Source organism: Pteropus medius, unplaced genomic scaffold, assembly GCF_902729225.1.
Source record: "Pteropus medius unplaced genomic scaffold, Ma_sr-lr_union100, whole genome shotgun sequence".
Lineage (NCBI taxonomy): Eukaryota > Metazoa > Chordata > Mammalia > Chiroptera > Pteropodidae > Pteropus > Pteropus medius.
This window is the reverse complement of record NW_024355205.1, coordinates 3,984,284-4,002,456: the sequence shown is the minus strand read 5'-3', so window position 1 is coordinate 4,002,456 and position 18,173 is coordinate 3,984,284. Positions and strand designations below refer to the sequence as shown.

Below are 18,173 nucleotides of genomic sequence, written 5' to 3'. Positions count from 1 at the left end.
ATGTTACTAACTTCGTGTTCAAGTGATGATTTCTAACTATGTGTGCAGGATTTTTTCTTTTTTCGTAAGAGTAACCAGTCTCAGCAAAACTGGTCCGAAGATGGCCTTTGCTTTATTGAATGACTGTTGTAGGAGGGTTTATAGAAGTTTATTTTTAAATCATACCAATCCTAGCAACTTAATATAAACTTGGATATATGTTCCTATAGAAAAGAAAAATCTCCAATTTGCTGGAAGCTTTACTGTACTACATGTATTTCTGGAGCACGTTCTAAATGCTGTATCTCCTTTGACAGCTTGTCTTGTACAGCTGCCCAGAGCACAATAACTTCTCCTGTTTTGGGAGGCTCATTTATGTCTTAACCTTTTCTCACTAGCCCCTCCATATGGCTTTTTAGCATTGCTCCTGGTCAAGGCTCCCATTCTTGCTTATTTATTGCCAGAACTCTGTAGCAGTATGATTGATTCCATTCTGGAGTGTTCTGGGTGGAGGCCCTGGAGTCATGCCTGATAGAAACAGGATGGAATGGGAAAAGGTCTTTAAAATTATTTTGCTGTAGTGAAAGAATTATCTTGTGAAATTGTGTCAAATAAGGAGTAGTTATGTAGTTCTGGGATTTCCATCAGTGTTTCTTCTCTTGTGTACATGGTTTCCTGGTTTGAAAGAACAATAGGATTTCTGACCAATGAAGATCTAGCCTCAGACACATCCCTGGTTAATGTTACAGAAGACTTCTTTGACACAGCGCTGGTAAGGATGGGGGTGGATGCTTCACTGAACAGATACCATTGGTAATTTGCAGGAATCTTTGAGTTGTTTCTAAAACTTGTGTTTTTATAAGATGTAGATTTTACTAAAAAAACTCCCATATTTTATTACTAGACTATTATATGAAATAGAAACAAACATCAATATATATATGTATATATATATCCAATGTTACAGAAGAATGAGGTGATTTATTTTCCTACATACCAATGTATTATTCATTTGATTAAGGGTGATATGCTGATTTTAATGATTGAAGGACTTCTCTAATTTTTTTTTTACTGTATTTAAAGTCAAATCCTGCCTGTTAGAGAAATATCAGCATTAATGTATTAACATTATAGTTTATAATACTTTTAAAAAATAATATAAGCTTTACATTTTCTTTTTATTAGATTATTTCCAGGAGGAGTAGTAAAGGTAAGTGTATTATTTACCATTAATTGGCTATATACTTTTCATTAATAGAATATTCTGGTATAGAGAAAATATTGTCTAAATGACATGTAAAACTAAAGTGTGTTTAATTATTATATTTGGATATATGTGCTATTGAAATGAATTTTGTTGTATGTCTCGGTTTGCTTGAGGTACATCTTAATTTCATTGCTCCTGTCATCATTGGCTGATTTGCTCTATTGAGAGCCACTTTTGTCATTCATTCCAAACCAGCAGAAGTTTAGCTAGTATTGATTTAACTTGGAGTTATTCAGATGACTTTCCCTGTCTTTCAAGGGTGTAAAAGGCAAATTTTTAGAATATTTGGAAATTAGAGCAATGATTTTGTTCAATTTACTTGTAAGTTAAAGATAATTCAATATGATACCATGGAGTCAAAGACGCACTTAAACTATTTGAACATTTCAAAAAATTGAGGCCATCTTAAAGTGGATATGTCCTCTTCCTGTTGTCCATCTTTTCATTTTTCTTTTGAAAAGCTGTTATTGACACTTGCATTCTACAATGTATGGTATCTTGTAATTGAGGAAATTCAATACTAGAAGCTTAGGTATATGTGCTACTTAGTTGACTTTAAAAAGAGGTCCCCCTAATCTAAGTCAGTGGATCTAAATACTTTCAAGTCAGTTTTTTATGAGCTTCATGAGAGATAATTACTGTCTCTAAAATTGATTGATAAAATGCATAATGGTAAAGCTACTTCAAAATTTGTAACATTAACAATAAAATTGTCTTTTACTAATTACAACAGCATATATCACTGCATATTTGAAAAAATACTTAGAGGACTTTTTAGTTTACAGTTGTTGCTTTTTCCACCTACAGATTTCCATCCTTACAGTAACTTCATTGCCGTGAGTGAAGGGAACACTGCTCTCGATGATTATATTAGTCATAACAAAACACTACAGGCTCAGTGGCTTAAACAACAGAAATTTATTTTCTTACAGTTTTGGAGGCTGAAAGTCTGAGATCAGGGTGCCAGCACTTTGAGTTCTGGTGAGAGCTCTCTTCTGGCTTGCAGATGACCACCTTCTTGCTGTGTCCCCATATAGTAGAGAGCAAGCCAACTCTCTGGTGTCTCTTCTTATAAAGACACTGATCTCATCATGAAGACCCCACCCTCTTGACCTCACCTAACCCTAATTACCTCTGCAAAGGAGCCCATCTCAAATACTGTCACATTAAGGTTAGGGCTTCAACATATTAAATTTTTTGGGGGGAGTGGGGGTACAGTTTAGTCTATAGCAATGACAGTTTGTGCTTGGAGCCCACTCTGGCCATCAGGGGGCTGACCTCTTTGCAAGTGTCAGATTTGCACATGTAGCCTCTGACAGTCATTCTGCATGGATATTGTTATGCCCGGGCTCTATAGAGTTGCTGTCTAATCTCTCTCTATGAAATACAAAGATGTTTTCACTGACCTCATCTCCTCTTGCCATTAATAGAATTATCCCTTCCTTTTTGTTCCAAGATTTATGTCATCTTACTGTGTGTGTTCCGTTTTTATGATTCCTTTGTTTTGTGCTTTGCTATGTGGTTTATATTTGTTTTCACAATTTGCTCCTCTCGAGCGATTTGAATGGCTTATGTCCAAGTTTTATTATACTGGTAATTTTAATTATCAACATCAAAATTATAGAGCCTTAGTTCTCCTTTATACTTTATAACAAGGAATTCAACATGTTTTTTTCCTCTTAGATTTATTTAATTTATTTAATTAAATTTATTTAATCTTCCACTTAGATTTATTTAATTTAATCTGGGGTTTTAGGCTCATATTATGTATATATCTTTGTAAATAATATTTGTCCTTTGCCTTGTGTTGTGGTATTATTTATAATAATTATTTAGGGGTCACTACCAATCTGTCTATAATACCATGATGTCCTCGTCTTGAGTTCTTTATTCTGCTTTATCTCCATCTGCTATATTTCAAAGAGTGTTATTAGGGTGTGTGGGTTGGACACGGTCAGAGCTTTTTATCATTTAAGAATGTCTTTGTGGCTTTTATACAATATAACGCTTGCTTTGCAGTTCTCCCCCTCAAAACTTCCATTGTCTTCTATTAAGTGTTGAGAGCATGTGCACACTCACATGCATGTTTGTTTTAGGTGGTCCTTGATGAATTATTTTGAAATCAAATCTTGCTTTAGCTTGGGAAAATTTATCTTTGATAATTTTATCTGTTAGAGCAGGGTTTCTCAGCTTTGACACTGTTAATCTTTGGGGCCAGATAATTCTTTGTTTTAGGGGGCTGTCCTGGGCTTTACATACTAGATGCCAATAGCAACCTCTCCCACTTCCCCACTTGTGACAAGCAAACAAAGTCTCCAGAAATTGCTAAGTGCCCCTAGGAGAAGAAGGGAAAAATCACCCCTAGTTGTAAAGCACTGACTTAAAGTATTTTTAGTATATATAACAGAACATCTGGTTCAAATAGGCTTGAATGATAAAGATGACTTATTGAAACAGGAGCTAAAAAGTCCAGAGACAGGTAGTTTGCTTGTGGCTATGCTCCATTCTCAGCAGTTCTTAGTTGTCTTCCTCAGAGTCTTGTATTTACTCTCAAGTTGATCTCCCTTGATGGTTGAAAGATGGCAGCTAGCAACCAGAGTTTTGTGCTTCCTGATTTACATCTAGAGGGAGAAATATTCACCTTCCTTAGCCATCAAAAGAAAAGCTCTAGGTTTGCTACAATTGAATGTCCCCGCTTCCTCCCCCGCCCCCGCTCCATGAACCAATCACTGTGAAAAGATGAATAGGATGTCCTAGCATAGCTTAAGCCAATCAGGATCCACACCTGAAGCAAGTCAGTCCCATTCAATAGCATGATGGCTACATAACAGAGGGGGAAAGGATGACAAGAAAACACCAAGAAATCCATTACAGTTACTCTATTCTAGTCTTTTTGTTAGATTATCTGTTATTCATTTATTGTGTCTTTTTTGTCTTCATATTTCTCTCATTTTTTTTCTGTGTGTTTCGAGATCAGTTCTTAAGTTTTTCTTGGAAGCTCTCACTTTAACTCATCTTGTTCTGCTCTCGTTGCTTCCAGTACAGACTTCACCTGCTATCATGCCTTTGCCTCCTTAAAACCTGTGTGTTGTGGTGATCTGCGTCTGCTTTTAGATCCGTCCCTCTCTCCGTCCCTCTCTCCATCCCTCTCCCCCACCGCCCCCCACCCACACTCACTCACTCATTCACTCACTCACTCACTCACACACACACTCTGTATTGCAGAAAACTGTTGTTTTCTATGTTTTCTTATCAACTGACTGCCTGCTAGGTTTAGCCAATGGAAGTAAATTGAAAGTAGGGAGAAAAGGCATTTTTCCCCCCTCCCTTCTACTGAGGTGCTATCTCCAGGAGTGACTGCATAGTCCCTGTGGCTCTGGTACATTTGTAGTTATAGCTTTTACTAGATAACTTTGATTCCTGGGATCTGGTAATGCCACTTCCTTTCTGTGATTTTGACTTTGATCGAGGGGTGTCACACCGGGAGAGGCATGGTAGTTACATTACTAATGCTCATTTCTAGACCGTCTCATTGTTTCCCATTTGGATTCTTAGCTTTTTTTTTTTTAATCGTCTTTGTAAATAATTCCTTGTATTAAATTCCTCAGGTTGAAATATCTAGAATGGTTTCAATTTTCATATTACATATTTCTTTCTCATTTACTTCTGTGTAAATGACTGTCACCTTTTCTTTCAAGTTTCATTTTTTGTTTCATAGAACTTATGTTGTTTTGAGGTTTGAGATTATAAATCAGATGTTTCCTAAATTTTTGTTTCCTGAAGTAAGCACTTTTTCAAGTAACTTTTCTGCTACCTCTTGATCTACATTGCTCTCCTTTTCTTTTTCATGGGACTATAAATATTAGTTTTTCTTCATTACCCTTTAAATGAAAAGTTCAAATGACATCTGATATTTGCTAATTAACAGGGTGCATAAATATCTTTAGAATCCCCTGCTGTTCCTGAGGGCTCTGTTAGAATCTTCCTCTCAGGTTTTAAGCTGACAGGCAAATTTTTGGCCCTAGCCTAATATCTGGTTTCCAGAGATTAGCAGTATTTATCTGGCTGGCTTTGGACTGAAGGATCTTTTTTATTTCTACTTTCTGGTTCAGTTCCTTCAATGTCATGAGTTACATGGGGATTAAAAAGCATACAGTGTGTGATAAATTATTCATATATCAAAATTGCACATCTGAACCTATGATAATTACATTATGATCTTACCATAAGTTTTTTGCACTGACATTTTTATCTTAATGTGCTTAAATAAATTTGTAAATAGTTTATTGTTTAATAAGCATAAAGTATTACCACATACCCCTTTTTAAACTATGTACTGACATATAAATGGCTGTTGAAGTTTCCGTAATTATGCTATTTAATAAAGGCCAACACTTTATTTAAAATTTTCTCTTTTTGTTAGCATAAGACCTTATAAAATTTTAAATTTTATACACTATCTAAATGTAAGAAGTACATAGAAACAACAGGACAAAATGTGCAGGAGCTGCCCTTTGCACATTGCTCAGTTAGACAAACAAGTAGCTTCGCTTGATATGTGATAATCACAACAGTCACACTTTGCATATGCTGCTCTTAGTTTCTTTTGTGTCTATGCAGTACAAGTGTGTTTGTTGTGAACTGGGGTTTCTAGAACTTGAAGCAGGCTGTAATTTGTCTCTTGCCCAGACTGAAATTTCTGAAATGTTTACTGCTCCCATGGCTTTGTCAGTCTTTGCCTCTTCCTGCTGTGCAAGAAGTATTTCCTTATTCTCTTTAGCATCAGTGTGATTGTTTTAAAATTATGCTTTCAGGGAAAATTCAGATGTTGGGTTCCTTCATATATACCTTAGGATTTCTGGTGATAGAAGAAACGGTAAATCATTTGATTCAGCAGGAGGTGAGTTGCAAATAACAAAATGTAACAGTTGCCGTAGAAACCTGGGAGAAGGTTGTGCCTAGGCCCCTCTTTAGCTTCTTCCCCATGTAGACCTTCTCCAACTCCGAATAGGCTTTGAAGACTTTGAACGGCATTTTGGATTCTGTACCTTGGGAAGAGAGAAAAAAACTCCCCTTGTCAGAAGGCCTGTGTCATCTTATGTAAGTGACCTTGTACTTGATTATGTGGTGATGTAAGGGCAAAGTCTAATTGTACTACCTCAGTCTTTGTTTCCTTTAGGCACGATCGCTTCATTCCTTCCTTCAGTAAATGCTTTGGGCACCTATTATGGATCACGCACTGTGCTAAGTAGTGAAGAAAGACTGAGGAACAATGCCAGACCTTACTAGGCTATTCTTTTTTAGTATTATGGTTTTTTTTTTTTTGAGTTTTTTGTTTTGTTTTGTTTTTCTTTTTGCATCGAGTTTGTGAGGTTAAAATGCTTTTTGGGGTTATAAAATATTTTTTTCATTGCGAATGTGAACTAAATTAGTTATTAATGGGAAAACGTTGAGTACAGACCCTGCTGCTAAACTACTTGGCTTTAAATCCTGTTTTTACCACTTGGGTTCATTGCTTTCGCTAGAGCCATAGTCCCTAACCTTTTTGGCACCAGGGACCAGTGCACCTATGAGAATCTAATGGCTGAAGATCTGAGGTGGAGCTGAGGTGGTGATGCCAGCACTGGGGAGCAGCTGCAAATACAGATGAAGCATCTCTCACTGGCTGGCTGCTCACCTCCTACCGCGTGGCCCAGTTCCTAACAAGCCACAGACTGGTCAACCTGTTCATGGCCCAGGGGTTGGGGACCCCTGATCTAGAGCACAGTCTTAACCTCACTGTACCTCAGTTTGCTTGCCTGTTAAATGGAGCCAACATTAATACCTGATTGATAGAGTTATTGTACAGGTTGAATCAGGCAATCCATTGAAAGTGATTATTAGCACATTACGTGGTAGAGAGCAAGTTCTCAAAGGTTATAAACCATTAGCTATACCAATAGGGCATGGACTTTGTATTACTTTTCAAGTGATGGATTTTTTGTTTTTTGGTGCCCCAGTCACAATTATGTAGTTCTTGGAACATTGAAATTTGGAGATAAGGTTGTAATATGTGACCACGAAAAGAGCAAAACCAGCACCCAGTTTTGAAATTTGAACCTAAAACTATGACTGTGTATTAACTACTAACTGGCATTGATGACATCATTGTGGCACTCATTCTTGTGACATGTGGCCATGGCTGACAAGAGGAAGGGTGACTAAGTTTACCATAGTGTAAGTCTGAAGGAAGTGACTGGTGAGCACAGAGCTCATTGCTGTCATGTTTGTCCATTTAACTAGTCTTTGCAGAATGCAGTGTTTCCACTGAATTTTTCCTAAAAAATATTTATTGAGTACATAAGTGAAATCATATTCTTAGTGGTGTATTTAGACTGGGAGAGCAGCTGACCTGAAGCTTTCTCCTAAGTTTCAATCTAATCCTATGGTCCTACCTTATTGTTTGTGTGTTCTAGAAACTCTGGAATATTCTAGACTTCAAGTAAAATATGCAAGCATAAAATTAAGCAGAATTCTCAGTGATACTGTTTTAAGGCTTCTAGTTAATAGTAATAAATCAATCATTTATTATGAGAAGTGCAACTACTACAAGATTTAACAAATCTTTAAAATGGGAGTTATTTCGAACATTAAAAAAGATCAACATCACGTTTGTTAGCATTTAATTAAAATTGTTAAATAAATGCAGATGCTCCTCAGCTTGCAATGGGGTTATGTCTTGGTAAATAATACCATGGTAAATTGAAAAGTGTAAGTTGAAAATGCACTGAATATTCTTGACTTAGCCTAGCTTACCTTAAACGTGCTTGGAACACTTACATAGCCTAAAGTTGGGCGCAATCTAACACAAAGCCTATTTTATAATAAAGTGCTGAATATCTCATATAGCTCATTACGTATATTGCTTTTGCACCATTTTAAAGTAAAAAAAAAAAATAAGTTGGGGGCAGTCTGCATATAATATGGAAATCTGTATTAGTTACAATAATGTAATAACTTAATCCCTTTATGCTTGTAACTTAAGTTTTAAAATAAGTTCAAGAAGTTCATTGGAAAGACCCACAGCACTTGTTGTTAATAGATGCCAAACTATGTAAAAAGAAAAAAAAAAAAAGGCACATATACTCAGAAGGCTGGTGAGGTGATTGTAAAATTCCAGAATCTTAGCACTTGATGAATCCTCAGAGATCATCAAATTGAATTTGCTTTGCAGAAGGAGAAATAGAACTGCAGAACGTAAAGTAGCTGTAGCTTCCTTTCTTTTGAAAGTACATGTAAGTCATTAATGTACAAACTTAAGAATTTTCCATAAAAATCTCTTCTTGACATTGAGAAGATGCTGAAGCAGAATTTGAAATGCTTTCAGAAATATACATTTTGGTTTTAAATTTTAATGCCAATATGGTGAAGTTTTGCTATTTACGTTTACTTCAGTAAAATACAGTTTATCTAAATGTTTCAGGAAAGACCTTGCAGGGACCATCTTGACTGTTGGTGGTAAGGAATGTTTAGTATTTTAAATATTAGAATATTAAATATTGGACATTGGGGGTTTATGAGCATGTTGGAACTGTGGGGAATAAATTATGACCAAATTGAAAATAGGGATTATGATTTTGTTTTTCATTTATTATGTAAGATTTTAATATGCTTGAAAACTAAAGAATAATGAACACTCATTCGTTCACCAACCAGCTTAGTCAGATTTTTATCATTTTGCCACATTTGCTTCAAATCATTTTATAAATCAATCAGAGTTACAGGTAAAGCCCCCCATGTCCGTGTCCCTGAACCCATTCTCCTCTCCATTGGTAGAGGTGATCCTTGACTTAGATTGTTTTTCATTACCAAATATATTTTTCCACTTTTTTGCTATGTAGTCATAAGCAACATATGTTATTGTTTTGCAGATTTTAAAAGCATTTTATAAATCTCCTCTTATTGTACATATGCAGCTGCAACTTTCTTTTACCCTTAAAATTATTTGAGATTTAAACGTGTTGATATATGTAGTTTTTGTTTATTTACTGTGAAATACCACAGTCTTGGGATTTAATCTTTGTAGTAGAAATATGTTTTAAAGGCTATTCGATGAGCTGCTTTTGATGAATGTTTTAACATATATAAAGTACAGAGATATTTATTTAAAAAATTGTTATGTGATGACCAATTATTTAGATTTTCTAATATTTTTTAAGTATTTAATTTAAATGATTATAATTACTTCAGGATACATCTTGCTGTTATAAGATGCAATGCTAGTCTTCTAAAATGGAATTTTCTGAAAGCAAGTGGTAATCTGTGGAATTTATATTTTTGCCTTGGCCCAGAATTATTCATTTTGCCATATTTCTGATCTCTAGATTATGACCAGCAGGTTGCACTTTCTGAAGCATTGTGTAGACTGACAACTAAAATATCAAGGGACGACCTTGTTCATCAGTGGTTTGAAGACGACGTCATTGCTGAAGCTTTCAAAAAAATTAAGGGTCGGCAATTTGAGACGGTGCGATTCCTGGTCATCAAAATTCCATTTAATCTAAACTTATTAAGCATTCTGTCAAGGGTTCAGGGGAGGATTTTTTCCCATTAATGTGATTAAGGTGCCATTCTTAAACTCTCTGTTTCTCACTTATGTGAAATAATTTGAGGATAGTACAAACAAAATTTATGAGTCAAATATGGGGATACAGAGATAGGACTTCTTTATAGGTAACTTACAAGTTACAAATATGTGAATTTGATGTGTCCAGTCAGAGAAAATGTCATGGAGGGGGGAGCAATTTTTCAATGAACCTCGAAGGGTAAGCAGAGTTGGAGAAGAAAGTGAACATCAGCCTCACAGAGAGCAGCCGTGCAATGACGGGAGGCTTGAAGTGGCATGGTCTTCTCTGGTGGTAGGGGAGTATTATGGAGTGTTTTGTGTTGTGAGCCATTCAGTCTCTACAGTTTGGAGGAATCATAATTTACAGTGTCTCCCATGCAACCTGAGTTCACTGTGATTGTGTTTTCAAGTAGCACAAAAAATAGCTTATGGCTTTGTGTATACTCACTTTCATCCTAAAATAGCTAAAGTGTTTTTCCTCTAAAAAAGTTTTTAAAATGAGGGTTAAGCACTTAAGAAAAGGTAAAATTCTTTACAACAGTGCTCATGTTGAATAAAGCTTTTCTGGTCCAAACTTCTGTGCAAAAAATTAGGATTCTATTAAATCCAAACCTTTAAATATATTATTAAATATATTTTATTTGACTTTGAGCCTATTGCCAGATCTTCATTAGCCAGGATTTAGTTTAAACTAAATGGAAAGACCATGAACCCTGAGTTGGAGTCCCACCTCCCTGACCTAAATGATGCGTGCATTTTGGCAAGGTAGTTGACTTAAGAAGCCTGAGAGTTCTCATCTATTAAATGGAAATGAAACCCACCTCAAAATCTGGAGAATTAAATGAGAGAAACTGAAAGTCCCTGGGATATTGGGGACACTCAGATATTAGTTTCCTTTCTCCCCTGTGTCAGTCCCTCATCTGCAGGGAAATGTGATGAAAATAGGGCAAAAATAATTATCTTGTTTTTCAAGTCATATCTCCTCTCCACCCCAGAGCCATCAACCTCTTAACTGAACTACTTTTATATGAAGACTTACATCACTGTTGTCTGTCTAGTACTGAATATAGACACAGAGTGTAAAGACTGAATCAACAGCCAGTGCTTGCTAACAAAAGGGACAAAAAAGCCTGGATCAGTGTCACGAATTTAGTTTCCTAACAGCTGTTGGATGGAACTCTAAAAATATTCTTTATTTTTAGAACATATACCAGGAGAGAAAACCTAAGAAGGAGCGAGATGGAGAATTCTGGATAAGGAAAATTGGCTGTGGATAATACATCCAGAGAAACCCAAAGTTGATGAGTTTTATGGGTTTGTAGTTGGCTTGTGCTGGGCAGATGTTAGGGAGATGGACGTCCAGTGGGTTAGTCAAATATAGTAATCTAGCTTATCAGGATGGTTTGTTTTTCTTTCTACTCTTTTAACCTAGTGAAACGTAATTGTGCATATAACTTTTGGACACCTAAACATTCCTCAATTAAAAATCTCCTGGGGATTCCTTCTAGGACATGTGCGTAAAGCTGCCCCTTTATAACACAAAGTATTGTTTTAGTTAAGGTATGATCATGAATACTTGTAAAGTCTTGCAATGTTACTGGATCCTGGAAATTTAGAGGCAAACATTGGCCTCTGCATGCTGGTTATGGTAGTACTATTTAACTAAGACATCTTGATTTTTTATTAAAAAGTTTGCATTATTTATTTTGAAGGACAGTAGACTGTTTCTCAATTACCTAAACAACAGGCTTGGTGACCAAAGAAGGTAAGATGTTTCTCTGAACATTATTTTATTGAGTAGTTGCATTCTGAAAATGTCTAATATTAAAAAATCTAGGATCTGTTTTATATTAGGAGAGAATATAGGATACATAATTTACTGAATACTACTGAGTTATCTATTGAGTAGAAACCTCAGAAATGTAGACACATTCTGCCTAGTGATTCATTTCTGTGTTTAAAAATAATCTGTCATTCTTTTAGCATATTTATTTATGATTTGGAATATTTTTAACATTATGTCCTCTGGGAAGATTTTATAAAGAGTTATTTTTATAGACAAGGTAACTAGGGATAGATGTATTGTGGACGGTTAAGTACTCGATAAAAAGATAGTTGCCAAATTCAATCCTTCAGTGGGAAACTTGCCAAGCTACTGAGTTGAGATGTAGTATCGGTAAACCAGGCATGTAGATTTTCAGATGGGGATTTGAAATCGAGCCATAGCAAATCTCCATTTGTGGGTTTGAAATCCCCTTCTATACTTTGTACAAAGAGACTTACTAATATGCCCTAGTTATAAATGCTTGTTTGTAGGACATCTGTAGGTTGTGTTTGAGTTCCATCCATATTTTATTTTAATTTTTAATTGTGAGGTGTTTTGCAGGGTCTATTCATTTCCGTGTATTGCTGCTTTTGCTGATGGGAATGAGGTATGTTTGTCTCTCTTGGGGGCCACGAGGGTGATGTGTAATGAAACCCATAGTTAGGTTTACTTAGGTCAAGTTGCTCTTGCTACTCAGAAGGGCTTTTTAAAAAAGGAAGCTTACTTCTCCTAGAGGCCTCAACTCTGAAGCTTACTGTTCCTTTCCCCTGTCTTCTCTCATACATAGGTTTAAGGACCCTACCGTTAATACTAGATAAAGAAATTTTAGGGTTTATATGTATTCATGAGGTCAATTACAGGAACCTGGCCCTATTTTACACTATTAGTGGGTCATATTATTCATATCTGGATAAATGGGAAAAGGGCAGTTATCTTGCTTCCCATGCAGTTGATGCTTCCCACTCAATCCCCAGCAATTAGAGCTACTCTCCTTTCTCTAGATCAGGGCCCCTCAACCCCCAGGCCACAGACTGGTACTGGTGTGGCTTGTTAGAATCTGGGTCACACAGCAGGAAGTGAGCAGCAGGTGAACAAAAGAAGCTTCTTCATCTGTTTTTGCAGCTGCTCCCCAGCGCTAGCATCACCGCCTCAGCTCTACCTCCGATGACCAGGCATTAGATTCTCATAGGAGCACTGGTCCCTGGTGCCAAGAAGGTTGGGGACTGCTACTCTAGATCATTCTACTTTGTATAATTTATAGTCCAAAATTGACTAGTCTCTTTTTACTCCCTTTTTTGGTTTCTAGAGGAGCAAGGTCTTTCATTTAAGGGTACCCCAACCTACAGCATCTTAATTTTGGGGTAACATCTTCAAAGATTGCTGAACTATGACTCTGTTGGGGGTTTCCTGGGCCCCGTATTTTCAGAATGTCCTAATAATTTCTTTGTTTTAGGTTCAGAACCCCCTTCTTGGCCTCTGTGAGCTGAGCCTACAACTCATGACTACACTACAAGTTTTTTATCTCTAGAACTGATTTTGGTAGCTTGATTCATGTATCTCAGTTCTGTCTGAGGAGTCTGATCTCAGCTTGGTTCTTCTTTCTAGGAATTCTGAATTTCCATTAGCTACAGTCAGGGTCCTTATGCTGGCTTCCAGTAACATATGCTTTGGGTTAAAACTTTTATTCAACTCTATAGCTATTAAAAGGTAGGCATGATGGAAAGATGTCCAAGAAGTACTATTTATTGGAAAAGCAGGCGATAGAATAGTAAATCTAGTGTTTGCTCCATTCTTGAGGTATAAAAACTTTCTATATATTTCCTGACATATAACTGGAATATATCTGGGAGAAAAAGGCATTAATGATGGTGCCCATGGGAAGTTGGGAGGCAGCGAAGATGTTTGCTCTTGTATAAACAGCATATTTTCTTTCTTTTCTCTTCTTCTTTCTTTCTTTCTTTAAGTTTGTGTGAACAGAGTCAATGACACATTTTAAACATTATTAAATAGCTAAGGATAGTGGATTTTTTTTCCCTAGAAATAGCTTCGTTATATAAAATTGAGACTTTCCTTTTGTAGAAATAAGCAATGCAATAAAGAGACATGATATAATATTAGGGTAATGTTTTAGGAAAAGCAGAAGTTCTGTTTTTAGTGGAAAAATTTTCATCTGACCCTTTGACATGATATTTATGTGTATAATTTATGCTGAAATTATATCTTGCAGATGAGAAAACCAGCAGATGAAAAATTGGAGAAATTTTGGATTGATTTCAACCTAGGAAGTCAGAGTGTAACTTTTTATATAGAAAATACTGAGGTAATCACATTTGATTTCTGTTTAAACTTAAGGACTTAGTGAGTGTTCATATGCAAGTACATCTTATGTGCTCACGAATTTCACTTATTTTTTTCCCCAAGAGTGCTCTGTGGGACTCAGTAAGACTTTTGAAGGACACAGTAATTAATTACAGCGTAATAGGTAAGACAATAATTAAACTACCCCACATTTAGTTCAGAATGTTATTTTTGTTTATAGTTGCAGTATATGTTTAGTTAATTCTAGAGCAGACTTTGTGCCTTGAGGTAGAAGGGAGGTGGTATAGTGTGGTGGGAGGAGCACGGTGCTCCGGACCAGCATGCAGGGGTACAGGACTGGTGACTCCTTTGCTTTGTGACTTGGGTTCAGTTACTTGTCTGGTTTTCTCATTGTAAATATGGTTTAGTTTTTCAAAAAAATAAAAATAGAATTACTATATGATCTAGCAACTTCACTTCTGGGTATATATCCAGAAGAATTGAAAGCAGGACTTGGAGAGATATTTATACACCCATGTTCATTATAACATTAATCGCAATAGCCAAGAGGTGGAAGCAACTTAAGTACCTATCCATGGATGAATAGATAAACAAAATATGGTACATACACACAGAGGAATATTATTTAGCTTTAAAAAGAAAAGAAATTCTATCACATGTGACAACATAGATGAACCTTGGAGACATTTTGCTAAATGAAATAAGCCAGTCACAAAAAGACAAATACTTTATGATTCTACTTATATAAAGCATCTGAAGTACTCAGATTGATAGAGAAAGTAGAATGATGGTTACCAGCGTCTGTGGGGAGGGGAAAATAGGGAGTTGTTGTTTAGTGGGTACAGAATTTCAGATTTGCAAGATGAAAAAGTTTTGGAGATCAGTCATACAAAAATGTGAATATACTTAACATTACTGAACTGTATACCTAAAGATGGTTAACAGTGTAAATGTTGTATTTTGTGCCACAATTAAAAAAAAAATAGTTTTAGTACCTGCCCTGCCTCTACCCCAGATTTATAGTAATAATTAATGAGTTTATGTGGGTATGTACCACCTTTATCTAAATATTATCCCTCTGACTCTGCCCTCTTAAACCTCTGTCACTCGCCTTTCTTGGATTGGTAGGTAGAGTTGAGGCCATGAAATTAGATGGGTACAAGTAACTTTTAAGTCCAGTTCAGCATTTTAGCTATAATCATACTTGATCAGGATCCCTGAATAGGGTCTTAAAAAATAGAGATGTTTTTGAAAGTAACAGTATATATAACATTTTTTAAGTAATTGGGTTTATTGAAGATTTAAAAACAAAATATTATGTAATTATATGGGTATTTTACTTCACTTCTTCCACAAAGGATTTAGGACAGCTTGCATATTTATACCAAAATAATAAAAATGGAAAATTGGAACCACAGATAAGAATAAAAATGTCTGCTGTGAAGGCTAGTCTTAAATGGCCTCTTTGGAAATTCAGATTTGCTGCTTAGCTTCCTGAAAGCCAGGGTGAAAAGTGAAACACGGTCTGTAACATTATTCTTCTCATACAAGTGTTGACGAGAACAAATCCTTCTTAGCCTTGAACTCTAACCGAAGCTTCTTGCACAGAACCACTGAGGATAAGGTAATCCTTCCTTAATTCCGAGTTTCCCTTCCTGGATTTCTTGTATACATAAGTTAACTTCATTGTTCCATTAAATGATAATTTTTGAAAAAGTGAAATCATGATTTCTATATAAATATTACATAATTATGAGTTGAAGATTTTATTTAAATTCATTAATTAATGAAGAAATCAGTAATGTAGTAATCAGTTCAAAGGAGAATTCAAAGAACTACATGTATATAAGCAATGTTGAAATTAATTTACAAATAGATTTAAGACTAGACAATCCACAGACACGATTAACTTGAATTTCTAGGGACAAGAATCACTTTCATGACTATCAGCTCTCTACAGTTTACAGATTTGTAAAATAGCTCAAAGACAATGAAAAGTACAAATAATCCAGAAGGGATTCTGGACAGGCACCCGGTAACTTTTTGACCCATTTCAAAATCTTTCACAATCTTCCGCATGCATTTGTTTCCAGTGCTTGTGGGAATTTGTTCTGATGTGCAGGAATACTTAATTTCTCCTGTTGGACATTAGTAGAAAAAGAGAAATTTGGAACAGGGATGATTAAGCAGTAAAGCAAATGGCAAAGAGAAGGGGAGACTTTTGCAGTGAAGCACTTGGGACAACAAAGGGCAAGTTGAAGAGAAGTGAGCCTACATTTTGGAACTATATCTGTTGACATCTGAGAAGGCTAGGAGTTGGAAGAACTGAGAGATGGTAAAAGAAAACTTTCCTTTACTCAAAACACTTCTGACACAAAACGTGTAGGTTTTTCTGTCACATTAAGCAATTCTGATGCTAATTACCTAAAGTTAGTGTGGACCCAACCGGTTGAGGGCTCAGTTCTACAGGACACTATTTGCAAGTCTCAGGTGACCACCTGCAATTCTGACCAATTACAAGTTGGGGGTTCCTACAACCTCCTCCTCAAGTTTGATAATTTGCTATAATGGCCCACAGAACTCAGGGAAACACTTAAGTTACCAATTTGTTATAAAAGCTATATTAAAGATACAGATGAACAGCCAGGTAAAGAGGTACACAGGATGAGATCCAGAGTGTCCTGAGTGTAAGAACTTACATTCCTGTGAAATTGGGGTGCATCACCCTCCTGGCACAAGGATATGTTCACCAACCTGACAGCTCTCTGAACCTAGTTTAGAGATTTTTATGATGGCTTTATCATGTAGCCATGACCGATTATTTCCCATCCCTGGGGGTTGAGGGATGGGGCTGAAAGTTCCAGCCCTGTAATCATGCCTTAGTCTTTCTGGGACCAGCCCCATCCTGATGCTGTGTAGGGGCGGGCCTCCAGCCACCAGTCACCTCATTAGCATACAAAAGACACTCCTCACTCAGGGGTTTCTAAGGGTCTTAGAAGCTCTTGTGTCAAGAACATGGTTCAAAGGCCAAATATTAAAAGGAAAGCTCTGGATCAGGAATCCAAGACAGAGGCCAAATATATCTTATTGTGTCAGTAGTCACCGAACTGGAAAGACAATGTGCATTAGTTGGGAGTATCTCCTATCTGTAGTAAAAGGAAGGGGCTTAAAAATATCTCCCTAGAAATGTAAATAATTATAGTCATAAAGTAAGAGTCAATTTATGTAGTCATTGCCTGTTGCTATTTATTTAAAATACATAAAATATTGTTGGCATTTACTCTAGGTCAGTATTTTAGAAGGACTTCCATGGGTTTTCTGTTGCACCCCTAAGTTGCTTTTCATATTTTAAGCTGCTGCTCACCAAACCTTGTTACTGTAGTGGTTTTCAGGAATCAACTTGCCAAAGTTAATATTCTGTACTTCATTAATAGGTCACATTTCTGTGAGACTTTGTAATTTACAAAGTACCTCACAATATCTGGAGGAGGTGTCACTTTATATATTTATAGTTAAGGAAACAAGGTTGTCTAGCAAATTCTACCAGCAAAACATTAGTTTTGTATGTATAGCTCTTCTTGCTAAGGAGTTAGAAATCTTTTAGTAGTTTGTTGAGTGCTTGGTGCAGCCCTCAGGTAATTTCTTCTGACTCTGGTATGTTTTCAATGAATTCTACAGCCCAACTAGCTGTTCAGTATTTTGGAGGATTACGAGATTTACTTTAGGCCAAGATTTACTCTAGGCTGACACTGTCCTATAGAAATATAATGTGAGGCATGTGTTAAATTTAATATTAAATTTTCAAGTAGCCACATTAAAAAGTTTTTTAAGTGGACTAATTTTAATAATACACATTTAACCCAATATATTCCAAAATATTAACATTTTAACATGTAAGAATATGAAAAATTTATGAGATATTTTACTTTCTCTTTTGTATTGTTTTCACAAGCTGATATGTATTTTATGATTATGGCACATCTCAATTTGTACTGGCCATATTGCAAGTACTCAGTAGCCGCAGATCTAGACATTGGTGTGTCTTACTCTTTTTTCCTGTTTCCATTCTCATCAAGTTGTGACTTAGTTTTGCCTGTGCTGCCATAGACTTTACTCTCTTTCCTGTCGCGCTGCTTCCAACTCAGCATGTACTGTGGGTTATTTTTAGATTCTCTTTG

General features: G+C 36.1%; 1 protein-coding gene across 1 annotated transcript in view; it reads left to right on the top strand.

The window, feature by feature from the left end:
• The window catches only part of SYCP2L (synaptonemal complex protein 2 like), a 72,516-nt gene that overhangs the window by 6,062 nt on the left and 48,281 nt on the right, over nt 1-18,173 (top strand). The window contains exons 5-14 of the mRNA XM_039857899.1: nt 647-751; nt 1,165-1,189; nt 6,061-6,146; nt 6,258-6,346; nt 8,709-8,743; nt 9,610-9,752; nt 11,564-11,616; nt 12,238-12,283; nt 13,904-13,996; nt 14,098-14,158. Of these exons, the coding sequence (XP_039713833.1) occupies nt 647-751; nt 1,165-1,189; nt 6,061-6,146; nt 6,258-6,346; nt 8,709-8,743; nt 9,610-9,752; nt 11,564-11,616; nt 12,238-12,283; nt 13,904-13,996; nt 14,098-14,158 (736 nt within the window). The remainder of the gene's footprint in view (nt 1-646; nt 752-1,164; nt 1,190-6,060; nt 6,147-6,257; nt 6,347-8,708; nt 8,744-9,609; nt 9,753-11,563; nt 11,617-12,237; nt 12,284-13,903; nt 13,997-14,097; nt 14,159-18,173) is intronic.